This window comes from Balaenoptera acutorostrata, chromosome 11, assembly GCF_949987535.1.
Source record: "Balaenoptera acutorostrata chromosome 11, mBalAcu1.1, whole genome shotgun sequence".
Taxonomy (NCBI): domain Eukaryota; kingdom Metazoa; phylum Chordata; class Mammalia; order Artiodactyla; family Balaenopteridae; genus Balaenoptera; species Balaenoptera acutorostrata.
Genome location: NC_080074.1, coordinates 53913805 through 53929612, shown reverse-complemented (window position 1 = coordinate 53929612; position 15808 = coordinate 53913805). Strand labels below are relative to the sequence as shown.

General features: G+C 37.1%; 1 protein-coding gene across 2 annotated transcripts in view; it reads left to right on the top strand.

The window, feature by feature from the left end:
- SRGAP1 (SLIT-ROBO Rho GTPase activating protein 1) overlaps positions 1-15808 on the top strand; it is a 279839-nt gene that overhangs the window by 189380 nt on the left and 74651 nt on the right. For both annotated transcript variants that reach the window (XM_007179740.3, XM_007179741.3), the window contains exons 7-8: positions 9205-9426; positions 11406-11507. In XM_007179740.3, the coding sequence (XP_007179802.1) occupies positions 9205-9426; positions 11406-11507 (324 nt within the window). The remainder of the gene's footprint in view (positions 1-9204; positions 9427-11405; positions 11508-15808) is intronic.

Below are 15808 nucleotides of genomic sequence, written 5' to 3'. Positions count from 1 at the left end.
TCCCTTATATTTCCTACAAAGCAAACACTATATAAAGGCTTTATGGATTCAAGTTAAGCACATTGCAGTGGAATACACTATGGGTGGTATTGCTGTGTCTTATGTAGGTATGTAACGTATGTTTGGCCCACTGATAGTGTTACTGAAATTGATCGCTAGCTTATGGTGATATAGCTCTGATTCCTTCATCATATATAGTTAAGGTTTTTCCCTTGCGACAAACTATGGATATTCTAAAACCTCTGGAATTTGGATTTTATTAAATTGAAAATCTACTAATTTGGAACTCAGCAACATCTGGGCGATAATTTACTTTTGGTCAGCAAAATGCCTTCTTAGAGTACAAATTAATAATGTAAATTAAACAGGAATGATAATTTAAGAAAATATTTTCAGGCACTTCAGAGTATAAATTTACATATATATCACTGACACCCTATTTAATGGAATCCTCTTTTGTTAACGACTACAGGTCTAAAAACTAATACTTCAGCAATTTGATAGATTAGTTCAAGTCTTTCTTATAGATTTGGAGGTGATCTAATGTTTTTTTTTTTATTTAATAAGTCCAATTTTATCTGTTTTAGATACACTTCACCTTTACCTATCAATGTTAGTTTGGATACTCCAGATACTGAGTTATCTTTAGGGAGAAGGGAAGGGGTTGCAATTGGCAGGGTTAGAGGACTTATGAAATACCTGTAGTATTTTATTTATTTAAAAGTATGCAGTTGTCCCTCGTATCCACAGGTAATTGGTTCCAGGAGCATCCTTCAAAATCCAAGGATGCTTAAGTCCCTTAAAGTCAGTCAGTCCTTCATATCCATGGATGTGGAACCTGCGGATATGGAGGGCCAACTGTATATATTTTGCTCCTATCTGTAAGTTTGGCATGTTTTATATTTAGAAACGGAAAAAGCAGAGAGTTATAAAAAATGATTAAAACCATGCCTTAAATATTTTAATCTAAAGTATACCAATGTACTTGAACTTGCTAATCTTTAAATTATTATTTATCTTTTTGTACAGAATTTTGAATAGTCAGTCTTCCTATGTACAACCACACCCACTGTGTATTATCTATGATTTCTACTTTTAAGGTTTTTTTAACACACAATAAAAAATATTTTGGATATATACAATGGTTACGCAGTCTTACACAATTAGCAATTGTGCCTAATTTGATAACAATTTTGTTTACTCTTAAATCTTCCAACAGCTCCTTTCTCAATTATTTTATCAGTTTATTTAATATTTAATTAAATTATAATAAATATAAATGGCACAGATATTATACAATCAGCTCTTTTTATATATATAAATTTATTTTATTTATTTTTGGCTGTGTTGGGTCTTCGTTGCTGTGTGTGAGCTTTCTGTAGTTGCGGCAAGCGGGGGCTACTCGGTTGCAGTGCGTGGGCTTCTCATTGCGGAGGCTTCTCTTGTTGCAGAGCACGGGCTCTAGGCGCACGGGTTTCAGTAGTTGTGGCACGTGGGCTCAGTAGTTGTGGTGCATGGGCTTATTTGCTCCACAGCATGGGGGATCTTCCCAGACCAGGTCTCAAACCCGTGTCTCCTGCATTGGCAGGTGGATTCTTAACCACTGAGCCACCAGGCAAGTCCCTGTACAATCAACTCTTGAAAGCATACAGACTAATTGTTTGAGCAGAAATGTACAGGAGTATTAGAGAGGGCCTATTAACTGTGTATATTCACAGTGCATTGGCATTGGTCACTATGCTTTAGAACAGGAGTTGACAAACTTTCTCTGTAAAAGGCCAGGTAGTAAATATTTTAGGCTTTGTGAACCTTATAGTCTCTGTACCTACTCAACTCTAGTGCAGAAGTAGCCATAGTAAGTAAGCAAATGGATATGGTTATGTGGCAGTCAAACTTCATTTATCATATCAGGCCATGGGTTGGATTTTGTTCACAGGCCGCATAGTTGGGCAACCTCTGCTTTATAAAATGAACTGAGTATTAGTTAATCCAGAGTGTCACTGAAGCAGAAGATTGTTCAGATGGCTTTTCCTCTGTCTCTGAAGAAAGTTCTAAGTAAATTTTAGTTTGTAGAGTAACAGTCTCTTACTTTGGAATCAGGTGGGAAGTGAACAAAGTTAATTTCACAGTGAGGTTTTTATTATGTCATTCTAAAAAATTAATATGAATTGCAAGTATTGGCCAAAGGAAATTTAATTGGTTTGGGAGAATAAAGGCATAATTATAGGGTAAAATAGATTGTAGTTTTGTAAATAATAGATTTTGTATCTGTTATCATTAAATATTCCCAACATTAAGTGCAGAAGAGACCATAACTGTTATTCTGTAAAAATTAGGATGTATTACAACAAGAAGAAAAATCATACAAGCAACAAATATATTTGTGATTGAATGCTGAAATTTTCGAGTGATTATGATTTGCTAAGAGAAAAGAGTTGGGGAGAGTATAAGTCTTAATGCTAGGAATCTCTGATCTATAATCATATTCACTACTCTGTATATCTGAAATTCTTAAACCAATTGGTTTTAAGATTGCAGAACTGGTAATATAACCTCTTTCAGTCCAGTTCCACACGTACCCACCCTCAAAAGGTAGTCAGAGAAACAAAATCCTCAACAGTAAGATTCTATTAGTGCTTTGTCCCTGAGCACCTGCCCTATGGTAATAAAGTATTTGTCATCCTTACAGTACAGTTTCACCGTCTCCAATTACTCCCTGTAAAAGTTTGCAGGTCACTTTGAAGCTTGAAGGATAAATCTTTGTTACTATTATGGAATATTTCCATAGAACATCCCCTATTCCAGCTAATTTTCTTGGTAGAGATTTCTGTCATGTGTTTTATTAGCCATTTCTACAGAATAAGATTGAAGTTAGGTTACATCGTATACCGCATGCCATGTTTATTTTATCATTTCTAAATAATCAGCTATCCTTTTGTCTCTAGGGACATATTTTTAATTAAAAAGCATTTTATTCAGAGTTCAGATTTTTCTTAATTAGTTTAACTTTTCCCCCACTACATAATAGTATTAAAATTTATCCATGAAAACCTGCCAAATTTTAATATTGTAGTCTCCATTAGGCCTGAATTCTTATTAGGAAGATTATAAAGAGATCACGTTAGATGGGTTAGGACAGTGTAGTTATCATGTAAACTGATGTATGCGTGTTTTTATCCCTTCATGGAAGAAAGGGTATTTGAAAACTGAAATGAGTTGCATGACGGAAGTGGATGGCTTTAAACATTCCTTCCAATGGAGATGCTGTGGGCCTTTGTTAAAGAAACTGCATCCACCTGGTTCCCACCTGCTGTATAGGCTGCACTTTCTCAGGCTCCAGTGCTCGCTTTTCTGCTTTTCCATCTTGGCTGTACCTTTGAATGTTGAAAGTTGCCTAAGGCATGATCCTTTGTTTTTTTTTCTCTTGGTCCCTTTCCTTCAATACTATCTGATGGTTCCTAGATTTTTTTTCACCAGCCTTGATCATATTCCTGGGCTTCAGATTTGCATATCCACTGCCTCCTGGACGTCTCTAACCAGATGTCTGTAGACACCTTGAACATTTGCCCCTACTGTCACCATCATCCTTCACACACGTAACAACTTTTTCTTATCCATTGTTTACATCTCAGAAAACGGGACCACTTTACACCCAGTTGCCCAAGCGAAAAACCCAGTTCTCTCATTCCCCACATATAAACGCATCAGCATATCCTATCATCTGTACATCCAAAATATCCCAAACCTTGGTATTTCTCACTACTTGCACTCTCAGTCTCTGAGACAAAGCCTCTTCATCTCTTGCCTGCACTTAGGAAGCAATAGCTTCCTAAGATGTCCAACTTAGCACTAAGACCTTCCAATCAATTCATTCTCTTCCCAAGCAACCAAAGTATTAAAAAAGATAAATCAGACCTGTAATCCCTATTTAAAAGTCTCCATTGGAATAAAATCCAAACTATTCACCAAGACACTATGCGAACTGGTACCCACCTGCCACTCGGTGTCACCTCCTGCAACTTTCCCCTTAGTCACCATGCTTCAGGTACACAGGCCTTTCTCTTACCCAGACCCACTAAGCTTTTTCTTGCCTGGGGCCTTTCTCGTTTTTGTCCAGAGCACTCTTTCTTCCAGAGCTTTACAAGACCCCTCCTTTTCATTCATGTGGCACCCGGCTGCCCTATATAAAAGATATTCCCCCTAGCCCTTCCCCCTAGCTCTCCCTGTTCCTCTGACTTTTTTCTCCATAGCATGTATCACCTGACCTGTATTAATTGAGGCTTGGTTTATTGTTCTCTCTCCTCTCTTGTGATTTGATTCAGGGTAGTTACAGAGATTTGGCCTGGGAAAAAATGAGTCCTGTAGCAGCTCCTCTGAAGGAAATGATTGCCCCTGTGGGTGGGAGCTGTATTAGGCAACAAAAGATTATTCAGCCTACTCATTGGCTCAAGCATATGCAACCTCTGTTCTCCTTCTCCTGTTTCCTACTTTGTATCCATTCGTATCACACAGATGTACCATTTTGACCTTTTCCATGCTAAAGAGAAACTCAAAACAAGTTTTGCTAAATGCTCAGCTGCAGTTAAAGTAGCAGCAAAAATTAAATTGTTAGCTATGGACCATCAGGAACTCAGAGGTGAAAGCAGGTGTGTAAAAGTTGCCTGTAGTTTAGACATACAGTTCAATTCCACAAGACGCCTCTGTCTCACAAAATGTGTTTGTGGTATCTTGCCTGAGGTACTGAATGGCTAGAGAAGAAATTAGTGAAGGACAAAGGTACTTACACAGAAGAAATCAACTTTCTTCCTTGACATCTACTGTAAAAGCTCTGGGAGTGTCTATTTCTGGTCTTTGAAAGCTACCCATGGTCATGTGAAAGCTGTATTTTGCTGTTCAGTTTACTTGGGTTGCACTATTTTTCAGAAAGACTGAAAAGAAGGGGTAGACTGAGTCTTTACACAATATCCACTGTTCTGGAATGGTCAAAGCCAAACTTATTAAAAGCCAGAAACAGGACCCACAAGAAAAGATCATGGAAGCTTCTCAGACAGAGGCAGGAGTGATGAAGTTAAGACAGAATACTTCTGCAGGAGTTCTTCCCTCTCCATTCTCATGACAACCACTTAATTCGGGAGTAACATACAGGCTTGGGGCTGCCCTCTAGCCACTTCCTGGGCTGCCCTGCAAATGACATGGGCTGTTACTGTTCTGGAAGCATGTATGTAGGACTTGTTTTCCATTATGGTAATCCCATCTAAGTCCAAACTTCTACCCCACTAGGGCTTCTCATGTCATGGAGTTTATTTCAAAAAAGAAAAAGAAGTTGTCTCCCTGAACAGCTCTGATCCAGTTATACCTGACATCCTGACATTATACCCACCAAGTATACTTGAACCAATCTCTCAGCCTTTGGGACAAGAAAAAGTATTTATCACAGGCCTCAGTACCTAGATTTCATCTTCATTTTTTTGTACTATTTGTAACACTTTTGCCTAAGGAAATTAGCCTTACTGTGGTGATACAGACTAATGCCTAGTGGAATCTATCTTGGCAGCTCTTAGGATATTAAAAAAAAAAATACAGCCTTCAACTTCTAACAGTCTTTCCTTCCCCAGCTTTAATCCATAATTTAATATATCCATTCAGAGTTTTTCATCCATCAGAACAACACTATTTTGTTTTCATGAGATGTTTTATTGGTTTCTTATGTATTTTCCTCATTAAATGCATTTGGGCACTTGGGTTATAATTCAACTCTTTGTGTAGAAGCTGGCTCTTCGTATTGTCATTAATAATTCATAAGCTCCATAGAATTACTTTAGGCCTTTTAACCAAGTATCTTGAATCTTAACATATCCAGTGTCATTTTAGCTTCCAGTATAAAAAAAAAAAAATGACTGTGACAGGTCTTGCTGTCTCAGGAGACCTTGAATAAGAATTTTATTGCTGTTTCTTGTTTCTTTTAAAATTCTGGATGGTTAAAAAGCCTACAGTGTAGAAAAAGCTGCATATCACAAGTAACAAAATCATGCCAGTTACATGACCTCACAGACTGGAGAGTACTGGTAGAGGTCAGAGAAGGAAATTTTCCATCAAAGCTCATCACAGAAATCTCCTAAGTTCTCAAAGTCCAGAAGACACCCAGGGAGGCCCCTGGGTTGGTTACTAAGCCGCATGCATGCTTCTCCCCAAATTATTAGGAAACAACAGTGAAATAAGGGGTGTCTTACTGGGACCAGACCCACCAAATTTGCCTGGCTGAACTGGGTGTGGAAACATGCACTGGTACTTTTGAAATCTTGACATTTACTCCCCAAAGAAGCCACACTTAGAAATTTGAGGAGTGAACTAAGTCTGGAAGTAATGAAAATTTGGTATGTATTTTTCAGAGCTGTAATTCAAGTGGATAGTTGGGGTTGAACTTCTTTCGTTTTCTTCCTCTTTTTCCTTCATTCTTCTTCTCTTTTTTCCTTTCTCTTTTAAGTTGAAAAGAGACTTGGTTTTTGTTGGGGGTAAGAAAACGCTTTTCTCTGGGTTGTTTCCTCTCAATATCAATTTTCTGTTAAGTCCCATTGGGATCAGTACTCATAAAGTAAAGGAGCTTGCGTGATCTGCTTCATTATAATCAAGTTGAATCTGCCTTCTTTCAGAATAGTAGGGTGTTTTGAAGCACTGGTACATCTCAAAGAAATGAGGCCATTTCCTTCACAAATTTATGTTTTCATAAGATGAGATGTTATTGAAAATAATTTTTCAGTCCCTCTGAGGTGTATAAAGCTGCTACACAGAACCATTATGGATTTTGAGTAGTAAGAGGAATAAAAGAGGACTTTGCTCATCTGAGGCTAGAATTTTTTAATTAACGGAAAATCAGTCTCTGTATTTGGGTGCAGCTGATTCCACTGGAAATGTATTAATGCAGAGACTGATTGGTGCATCTCGCAACTTTGTTTTGCTTATATTTGTAATTGTGATGTGGCAGCTACTGTCTGCTTTTTTAAATCAAGTAATCTTTAATCAAGTCGATTCTTTGGCCTGTTTGGAGAAATGGCACCCCTAAAGGACAGGGTTCAAGACCCTTTTACTTGATTGTTTTAGTGCAGTGCTTCTCAAACTTTAGTGTGTATATGAATCAACGTGCGTATTTCTTTTTTAACTTCAGATTCTAATTCAGTGGGTCAGGAGTGGGGCCCAAGAGTCTGCATTTGCTGCTGGTCCACAGACCACACTTTGAAAACCAAGATTTTATAATATGTGTATGTAAAAATCCCAAATTTAAGCATTATGAAATTGGAGGGTGAGGGTGGAATTAAATGTGTTGGCATCTCTAAGGACAGGTCAGTGATTAAATCTGTACCTTCATAAAACATAAGACAAGTTGTGTCCTTTGCACCCTTCTCCTACTCTTTTAGTAGCAAACTGATGAACAACTTATACTTGAATTCCTTGAGAATGGAGATTATATTTTACTGTGCTCCAGTTTTCATATTCCTGGAGCCTAGCAAATGCCCAGGCATCTATAGATGGCCAATTAGGGAGTTGAGTTGAATTGAATTAAACTGAATTGATTGAACTTCATTAGAACAATATAGGGATGACCTGATTTTGTACCTTTAAAACCACTTGTTTTCTTTTTAAGAGATTTATATTGCTTTTATGTACAAATTTAAAATTCTGTCAGTAATTTATAACTGACTAGTATCCAGAGTTACATTGTTTTTTAAATTATATTCTCTTAAAATGCAATATGAATAAATAAATACAAATTAAAGATAGTGAAGATTGAAGCCCAAAGCCCTTGTATTCCTAGGAATACTAAACAAAATTCTATCTCTAATAAAAGGACTTTGGCAGTCATTTCTTATTGAAAAATTTTATTCTAGACCTAAGAAAGAAGGCATTCCTGGGCTATTTTGGCAGATTCAAACCTGTTTTTCCCATTTCTGAAAGAGTACAGATTATTGTTGTCTTCAGTAAATTATACAAACATCAAAATATTACAGTTAGTATGTTTGCATCCTAGAAGGATTTCAGTAGATCATTGTATGAATCTCAGTATGCATGAACAAACTTGAAAGCTATTTTTTCATCATTTCTTTTCTGTATTTGATTTTGCTTCTTTTATTTTTTAATAGCTTTATTGAGATATTATTCACATACCATACATTTAACCCATTAAAAATCCACAGTTGGCTTTTATTATATTCACAGTGTTGTGTATATGTTGCCACAATCAATTTTAGAACATTTTCATTACTCCGAAAAATCCTGCACCCCTTAGCCATCACTTCCTAACTCCTTCATCCCCCAGCCCTAGGCAATCACTAATCTATCTTCTGTCTCTATAAATTTGCGTATTCTGGATATTCATATAAATGGAGTCATACAATGTGTGGCTGACCCATGTTGTAGCATGTATCAGTACTTCATTTCTTTGTATGGCTGAAAATATTTTGTTTATTCACTTATTGATGGATACTTAGTTTCCACTTTTCAGCTATTAATAATACTGCTAGAAACATTCATGTATAAGTTTTATCTCTCTTTTATATATTCCTAGGAATGGAATTGCCAAGTCATATGTTTAACCTTTTGACAAACTGCCGGACTCTTTTCCAAAGTGACTGCAACATTTTACATTCCCATCTGCAGTGTATGAGGGTCCCAGTTTCTCCACATCCTCCCCAATCCTTGTTATTACCTATCTTTTTTATTTTAGCCATCCTAGTGGTATCAAATTGTGGTTTTGATTTGCATTTCCCTGATGACAAATGATGTTGAGCATCTTTTCATATGCTTATCGACAATTTGTATATGTATTTTTTAAGAAATACCTAGCAGATCCATTGCCCATTTTTTTAATTGGGCTATATGTCTATTTATTATTGAGTTGCCAGAGTTCTTTATATATTCTAGATACAAATTCCTTATCAGATAACATGATTTGCAAAATATTTTTCCCATGATGTGGGTTATCTTTTTACTTGATAGTGCCCTTTGAAGCACAAAAGTCTTCAAATTCGATGAAACCCAATTTCTTTTTTCTTTTGTTGCTTGTGCTTTTGATACTATATCCAAAAAACCAATGCCTAATGCAAGGTAATGAAGGTTTGCTCCTGAGAATTTTATGGTTCTAGCTGTCACATTTAAGTTGTGATCCATTTTGAGTTAATTTTTATATGTGGTGTTCTTTTACTTTTTAAGTGCTGCGATCTTGGCTACCATGCAAGTCTAAACAGAGCCCTGAGAACATATCTCTCTGCGGAGTATAACCTTGAAACCTCCAGACACGAAGGCTTAGACATTATTGAGAATGCAGTTGACAATTTGGAGCCCAGGAGTGATAAGCAGAGATTCATGGAGATGTACCCTGCTGCATTCTGTCCACCAATGAAGTTTGAGTTTCAGTCTCACATGGGTGATGAGGTCAGTAATTGATTATTTTAAAACTAATGAATTGTCTCTTAACTTATATTACTCTTCCCCTGCTGTACCCAGCAGTTGTAAAAATTCCCAGTTGTCTTCTCATGGCTGCCTTTGCATGGGATCTTAGCATAATACTCAACAATCAACCACTACCACCTTTTAAAGCAATGGTCAAACACTCTAATGCCTCCAGAGGCCAAAGAAATAGAGGTGCAAACTCACCTGGGTGTAAGCATTAAACTGTTGCAGGATAGTTAAAGAATTCTTTCTCCACCTCAAGACATTCAAATTTAAGTTCAAAACAAAGCATTTTGTTGGCCCAATAGAATCTGTCTGAAGACTTCTTATAATCCTGATTTAAAGATCTCTGTAAAGAAAAATAATTATAAATGGCAGGAAAATGGAAGAGAGGAAAAAAGATACAAACCATTTTTTTTAAGACTCAAGTTATCTCCAAACTGGTAAAATGAGCATTAGAAAGGATGTATTATATCTTAGGTTCTTTATATGAGTTTAGCTTTCTATCCTATTTTATGCAAGGGAAAAAAAACGTTTAAACCATTTTTGAGTTACAGTGGTATATTTGTTGTCTGTGAACAGGGGAAAACAAGAAGAACCAATAATGAAGCATGCTGTATAGCACTTGGTGTCCCAGCAGTGCAAAACAGTAATCATAGATTAAAAACTCAATTTTAGCTTATTGTGGTGACAGTATGTTTTTAAAAATAGATGTACTTATAATTTCCATGGCAGATTTCTTCTTTAATGTCATATTTTTTCTGAAACACCTAATGCTAAGACTTATAAGATGTATATGTATGTACCTGATATATTTCTAACCTAATTTTATTTTTGCTTGATTTGATAGAGTGAATTACTTGATTAAAAATGGTAAGCAATCCTTATGCCAATAGCACATGAATTTGACAGGCGAGTGGCTTATCCCACCCAGAGTTATGTTTCTAAAACCAAATGGTTTTAATCTTTCAGTTATGGATGGATGTGTTAAACACAGAATGATAAAATGTCACAAACAAGTGATTTCAGTTGGGTTAAAAGTTTTTACTTTTTTTAAACTATTATTATTTTAATATAGTAAGTCTCTTGCCCTTTTTTATGGCCAGTTCTGCCAGGAAGCAATAATCTCTATGATGTCTTGGAGACTCCATAAAAGGAAACTCTCATTTGCTGAGACCATTTCTGTGATGAGAAAGATGAAAAGAAATTGTTCATTTCTAGTCTGATTTTAATATAATTAAAAGGCTCTAATTTTGACCTTATCCATAATTGAGACCATGGCCAAAATATCTTTCTACCAAAGCCTAAGTCAAGTGGCTTCCTCAGTTTCATGGTGAATCACATGATTTGGCTGAAAATTGGCAAGACAAGCCATGGTTGAAAGATACAGAAAACAGTCATTCACTTCTTCTGAGTTTTCACTGTGTGCCAGGCAGTGTTCTAAGTGCTTTATGTACATCATCCCATTTCATCCCCACCACAGCCCTATGGCATAGGTACTCTTACTATCCCCATTTTACAGATAAGGAAACTGAGGTTTAGTAACTTACTGTAGTCACCCAGCTGACTGTAACCAGCAGGCTCTGCTGCCTGCCCTACTTTGGCCCGCATGACCGTACACTTGGATCATCCTTCACGCTCTGCGCAATACTTATTCCACAGGTAGACGGCAGCGTCAGAGCTCCATCTCCAGCAACCGCCACATTCTTAGAGGGATGCTTCCTACCGCTGCTTTCTTCCCAGTCATACCCAGGCCAAGCAGCTGCATTCTGCTCTTGCCACCTACATAACAAGTTCATATTTAAGATTGAAGTTTTGAGGTGGCTGTTAAAAGTAAAATATGTAAATGGAATCTTGAGGGGATCCGCCTGATTCATGCAACCTTTAAACGGGAGAACTGTGCACCTGGAGGCTGGCTGGACGGCTCCCGGTTGTAACTGTGGTTTCTGATTCCCCATCAGGTGTGTCAGGTCAGCGCGCAGCAGCCGGTCCAGGCGGAGCTTATGCTCAGGTACCAGCAGCTGCAGTCCCGACTGGCCACGCTCAAGATTGAGAACGAGGAGGTGAGCATGCTTTCTGCCCTCACAAGTAAAATGAATTCTAATGTAAACTGGAAGACATTTTCACACGACCTAAGGGAATTTAACATTGTAACTGCAATCTCTTCATCCTGCATTTTCAGCTAAATCAGAGTTCCTAAAATACTCCTTGTAGAAGATAAATGCAAAGGCTCTATATTCTACCATAAATGAATACTTTACCAGGGATTCACTGCATACACATGTAAACACACCTTTTATTCTTAAATTCTTAAATACTGAAAGTAGTTCCCAATAGATTATCAAATTCAACATATGTGTTCAAGAATCTACATGAGTGTATGGAAAGAAATGTCTGGCATGTTAATTTAATCCTAACTTTTGAAATTAGTCCTTTTTTATGCTTTTTTTGTAGTTTCTAGGTCTTTGGTACTGAATATAGCATTACTGATATAATTATGAGTACAAAAATCATAGTACTTGAATGGGAATATAAAACTGTTTATTTGCTGACATTAGTGGATTTAAATGGATAGAACATAAAATGTGAATTATAAATATATGTTGAGCCAGAAAGCAGTCGTACAATTCAGCTGCCTGTTTCTGAAATTGATTCACTGGGTCCATGTTCTACTTAAATAAAAATAGGAACCACAAATGTTTCTTGTGTTAGTCAAGGCACTCAAATGTAATTTACAGGAACCCAAATCAAACTTAGTCAAGTCACAAAGTTTACTTTTTGGTCAATGTTTGCAGTAGCCTCAGTGGTGATTGGATCTGTGTCCAGATGATAGTTATCCGGAATCTCTTTTCATCACTTTGAAGTGGTATCTTCATGTGTGTTGGTAGGAAGTCTCTCCCCATGTCCTGTATAGGGAGATCCAGGACTACATGGTCCCTACAGTTTACCATCTCACCTCTTCCCAACATCCTTGTCTCTGAAATAAGATCTTTCATTGGCCTGACTTAAGTCATGCATACTTTTGGACCAACTATTACAGCCAGGTAATGGGATTTTTTCATTGGCCAGCTTAGATTCTGTGCCCATTCATAGAACCGTTTGATTGACAGCCCCAGCAGAAATACGTATTTCTAGAGACAAACAATTTCCAAAAGAAGAAGTGTGGGGCAGAAAGGAAAAAAACAACAATTTGCCCTTGATAAAATAAATGGTCAAAATTCACTTTAGTACCCTCTTTTATTCTGATTCCACTGAGATGTTTTGAATTATGTGAATGTGTGTTTGTTTCTGTTAAGAAAGAGTGTCATGTTTCTAAACCAGTATAGTTTGGTGAAAACCCATTGCAGGCTTTCTGGTTTCTGGTCTTTCTGGAAGAACCAAACCACCCCTTATTCAAACATGTGTATATAAGATGCAACCAATGTGATTAAGATTTCAGTCTCTGTGTAAAGTCCCACTAATGAAACTTTCCGAAGGAAAGCTGTTGCTCTCTTTGAGGTGTTTTTAGAGCTTAGGGTTTTGGCAAGGCATCACAAAATACTCACTTAATGCAGTTTATTGGATCCTATTAGACTTAGGGTTTGTATGCCTAGTGACTTACAATTTTCTTTTCATGCATATGCTCTCGCAGTTTTATTTGGAAACAGTCTCTAAACTCTAGGAAAATAGTGTCTTATACGCAAGGTCCAGATTGGCAGCCCACAGACCTGTTTGGTTTGGCTCACACAATTTGGGCCTGTTCAAAACAGGAAAGTGTGGGAACTCTGGCCCCTGTGTTGCCGCATGAAGGGAAAGGCTGGGGTACTCGAATTCCACTTTGCCATAGTCGTTCAGCTCCTGATTTTCTTACATTGGACTAGTCCATTTATGTTACCTGTCTGGCCTCTGCAGCCCTTTGAGTTTGTGACCCTAGTCTTCCTCTTTGGGCATAATGTGGAGAAGCACAGTATCTTTATAAACTGATAGGGGCAGACAGTGCTTTCTGAGGGCTAATTTTTCAAAATTTACTGTAGAAACAAATGAATTGGATTGTCCTGATGTTTCTTCTGAGCATGACAAGTGGTTTATGATTCTTGGATATGGAACAGATTCACTGTAGTAGAATGGGATTCCCAAGGAAAGTAAGATTTAAATTGGATTTGTGGCAACCACTAGACTTCATAGGTGTAGAAAGAGGGAAAGAGGTTTTAATATATTTCAAGGTTGGAGAATAGAGCAGTTTGGTTATCACCCAGGTTCTCCTTGGGGATGAGCTGAAGGTGAATCTGAAATCGTGTGACGAGAGGCATTGAGAACAAACTTAAGGAGTTTTGAGGCTGTGGGTCAGTTCATTTCAGTAAAATACATATTTATTGAGCGACTTCTACATTCCACGTATTTTGCCAGGTGTGGAAAGTACAGAGATGAATAAGTTACATTTAGCATGTGTCTAATGGAGAAGCAGTCTATAACAAGTCATTTATACAATGTGAAAAATAAGAGACCTAACTTGGGAACAACATAGCAATCATTGCTGATTTGGACCCCCTGTGTAGCACTATTCTCTACCATGAATAAGGAATTTGCCTCTGATCTTCCACTGACAGGAGGACAGAAAATTGACACCTTGGTGTCAAAGCAAAATATACAAGTAAAGAAACACATGCTTAATTCTATGTAATTCTCTGCCTCTGCACAAACTTATGTGTATATGTGTGTGTGTGTGTGTGTGTACACACACATACTCATAAAGTCCAAAATTTATTGGAAAGAGTTTAATTAACTAAAAATAATTTTGACTGCCCAGTGGAAAGATCAAAGTTGAGGGAGAATTTCATCCAAGCTTACAAAAGCATAGATAGGGCAGCTAAATAGAACGTGAACCTTTTCACCAAATCTTAGACAACTATAAATAATGGACACCCCTTGAAACTGTAGGAGGCCTTCTTAGAAGGGAGTTTCCATGCTAAGAGCCCACAGACCATGTCTGGCCATGGAAAAATTTTGTTTGCTCTACAGTGCTTGATTTTTTTTTAATTGTTATTGTCATTTAAAAATTGGAAGTTTTGCATAAAAATGTGGATTTTCAGCTTCAAAAAAATTAGGTCTTCTCATACTAGACCTGCATTTCTATAGCACGATAACTGGCTTGGGCTGAGGAGTACATACTCCCCTTAGACGCAGAGCACGTGCTTCCTATTTGCCATACGCCCCACTCAGCCCACTTGCCTATTTTCATTACTTACTTGGCCCTGGAATATAGTTGATTTTGCAGCACTTGCCTTAAAACAAAGAGAAGAGAGCAGTATGCATTTGTAAAATGGCCTGAGTATACTCGTAAGTAGTAAAAGTTGGAAGTAAAGGCTTGAGAAGGGCTTGATAAAATTTGTGGTTGATGCAGATTCATAATGGATTGTGACATTTACTGTCACTTCACAGTAAATGAACTGTGAAGTTCAAATGTAAAAAACTTTACATTTGCCTGTTAAACCTTTTAAAATGAGCTTTCAGTTTCATCATGCTGTGACCTTGCATCGGTGATACCTTAGCCTTATGATTCCAACTTCCAGTCAGCCGGTCCACAAATATATATTATTAGGTTCGCTGTGTATTGTGCCTATAGAATTAGAGCAGGGACTGCTGCCCACACAACTCTATTCCCCAATTTTATTTTATTTTTTTTACTTAAAAGTATAACTTTTTATTAAAACTTTGAAGTGAAACATTAATAAACATTATTTTTAAAGGCAACACTTTGAAAGCACCCTAAATCTAAATGATCATTTATACCTTTCTCACTATACACAGTTTCCAAAGTCTTTCCAACCTAATGTTACACAGCCATGTCCACTTTCTGAAAGTTTACCGTTCAAGTGAAATAGGGAGATTAAGAGGTACAGACTTCCAGTTACAAAATAAATGAGTCAAAGGGATGAAATGTACAGAATGAGGAATATAGTCAATAACTATGTGATATCTTTGTGATATGTGACAGATGGTAACTAGACTTAAGATGGTGATCATTTTGTAATGTGTAGAAATTTCAAATCACTATGTTGTATGCCAGGAACTAACATGGTGCTGTAGGTCAATTATACTTCAAAAACAGACCAAATTTATAGAAAAAGAGAGGGGGGTGGGGGAGAGGGGGAGTTGGATGAAGGTCATCAAAAGGTACAAACTTCCAGTTATAAGATAAATTATTACTAGGGATGTAATGTGCAACATGGTTAATATAATTAACACTGCTCTGTGTTATGTGTAAAATTTGTTGAGAGTAAATCCTTTTTTCTTTTTTTATTTTGTATCAGTGGGATGATGGATGTTCACTAAACTTATTGTGCTCATCATTTCGTGACGTATGTTAAGTCAAATCAGTATGCTG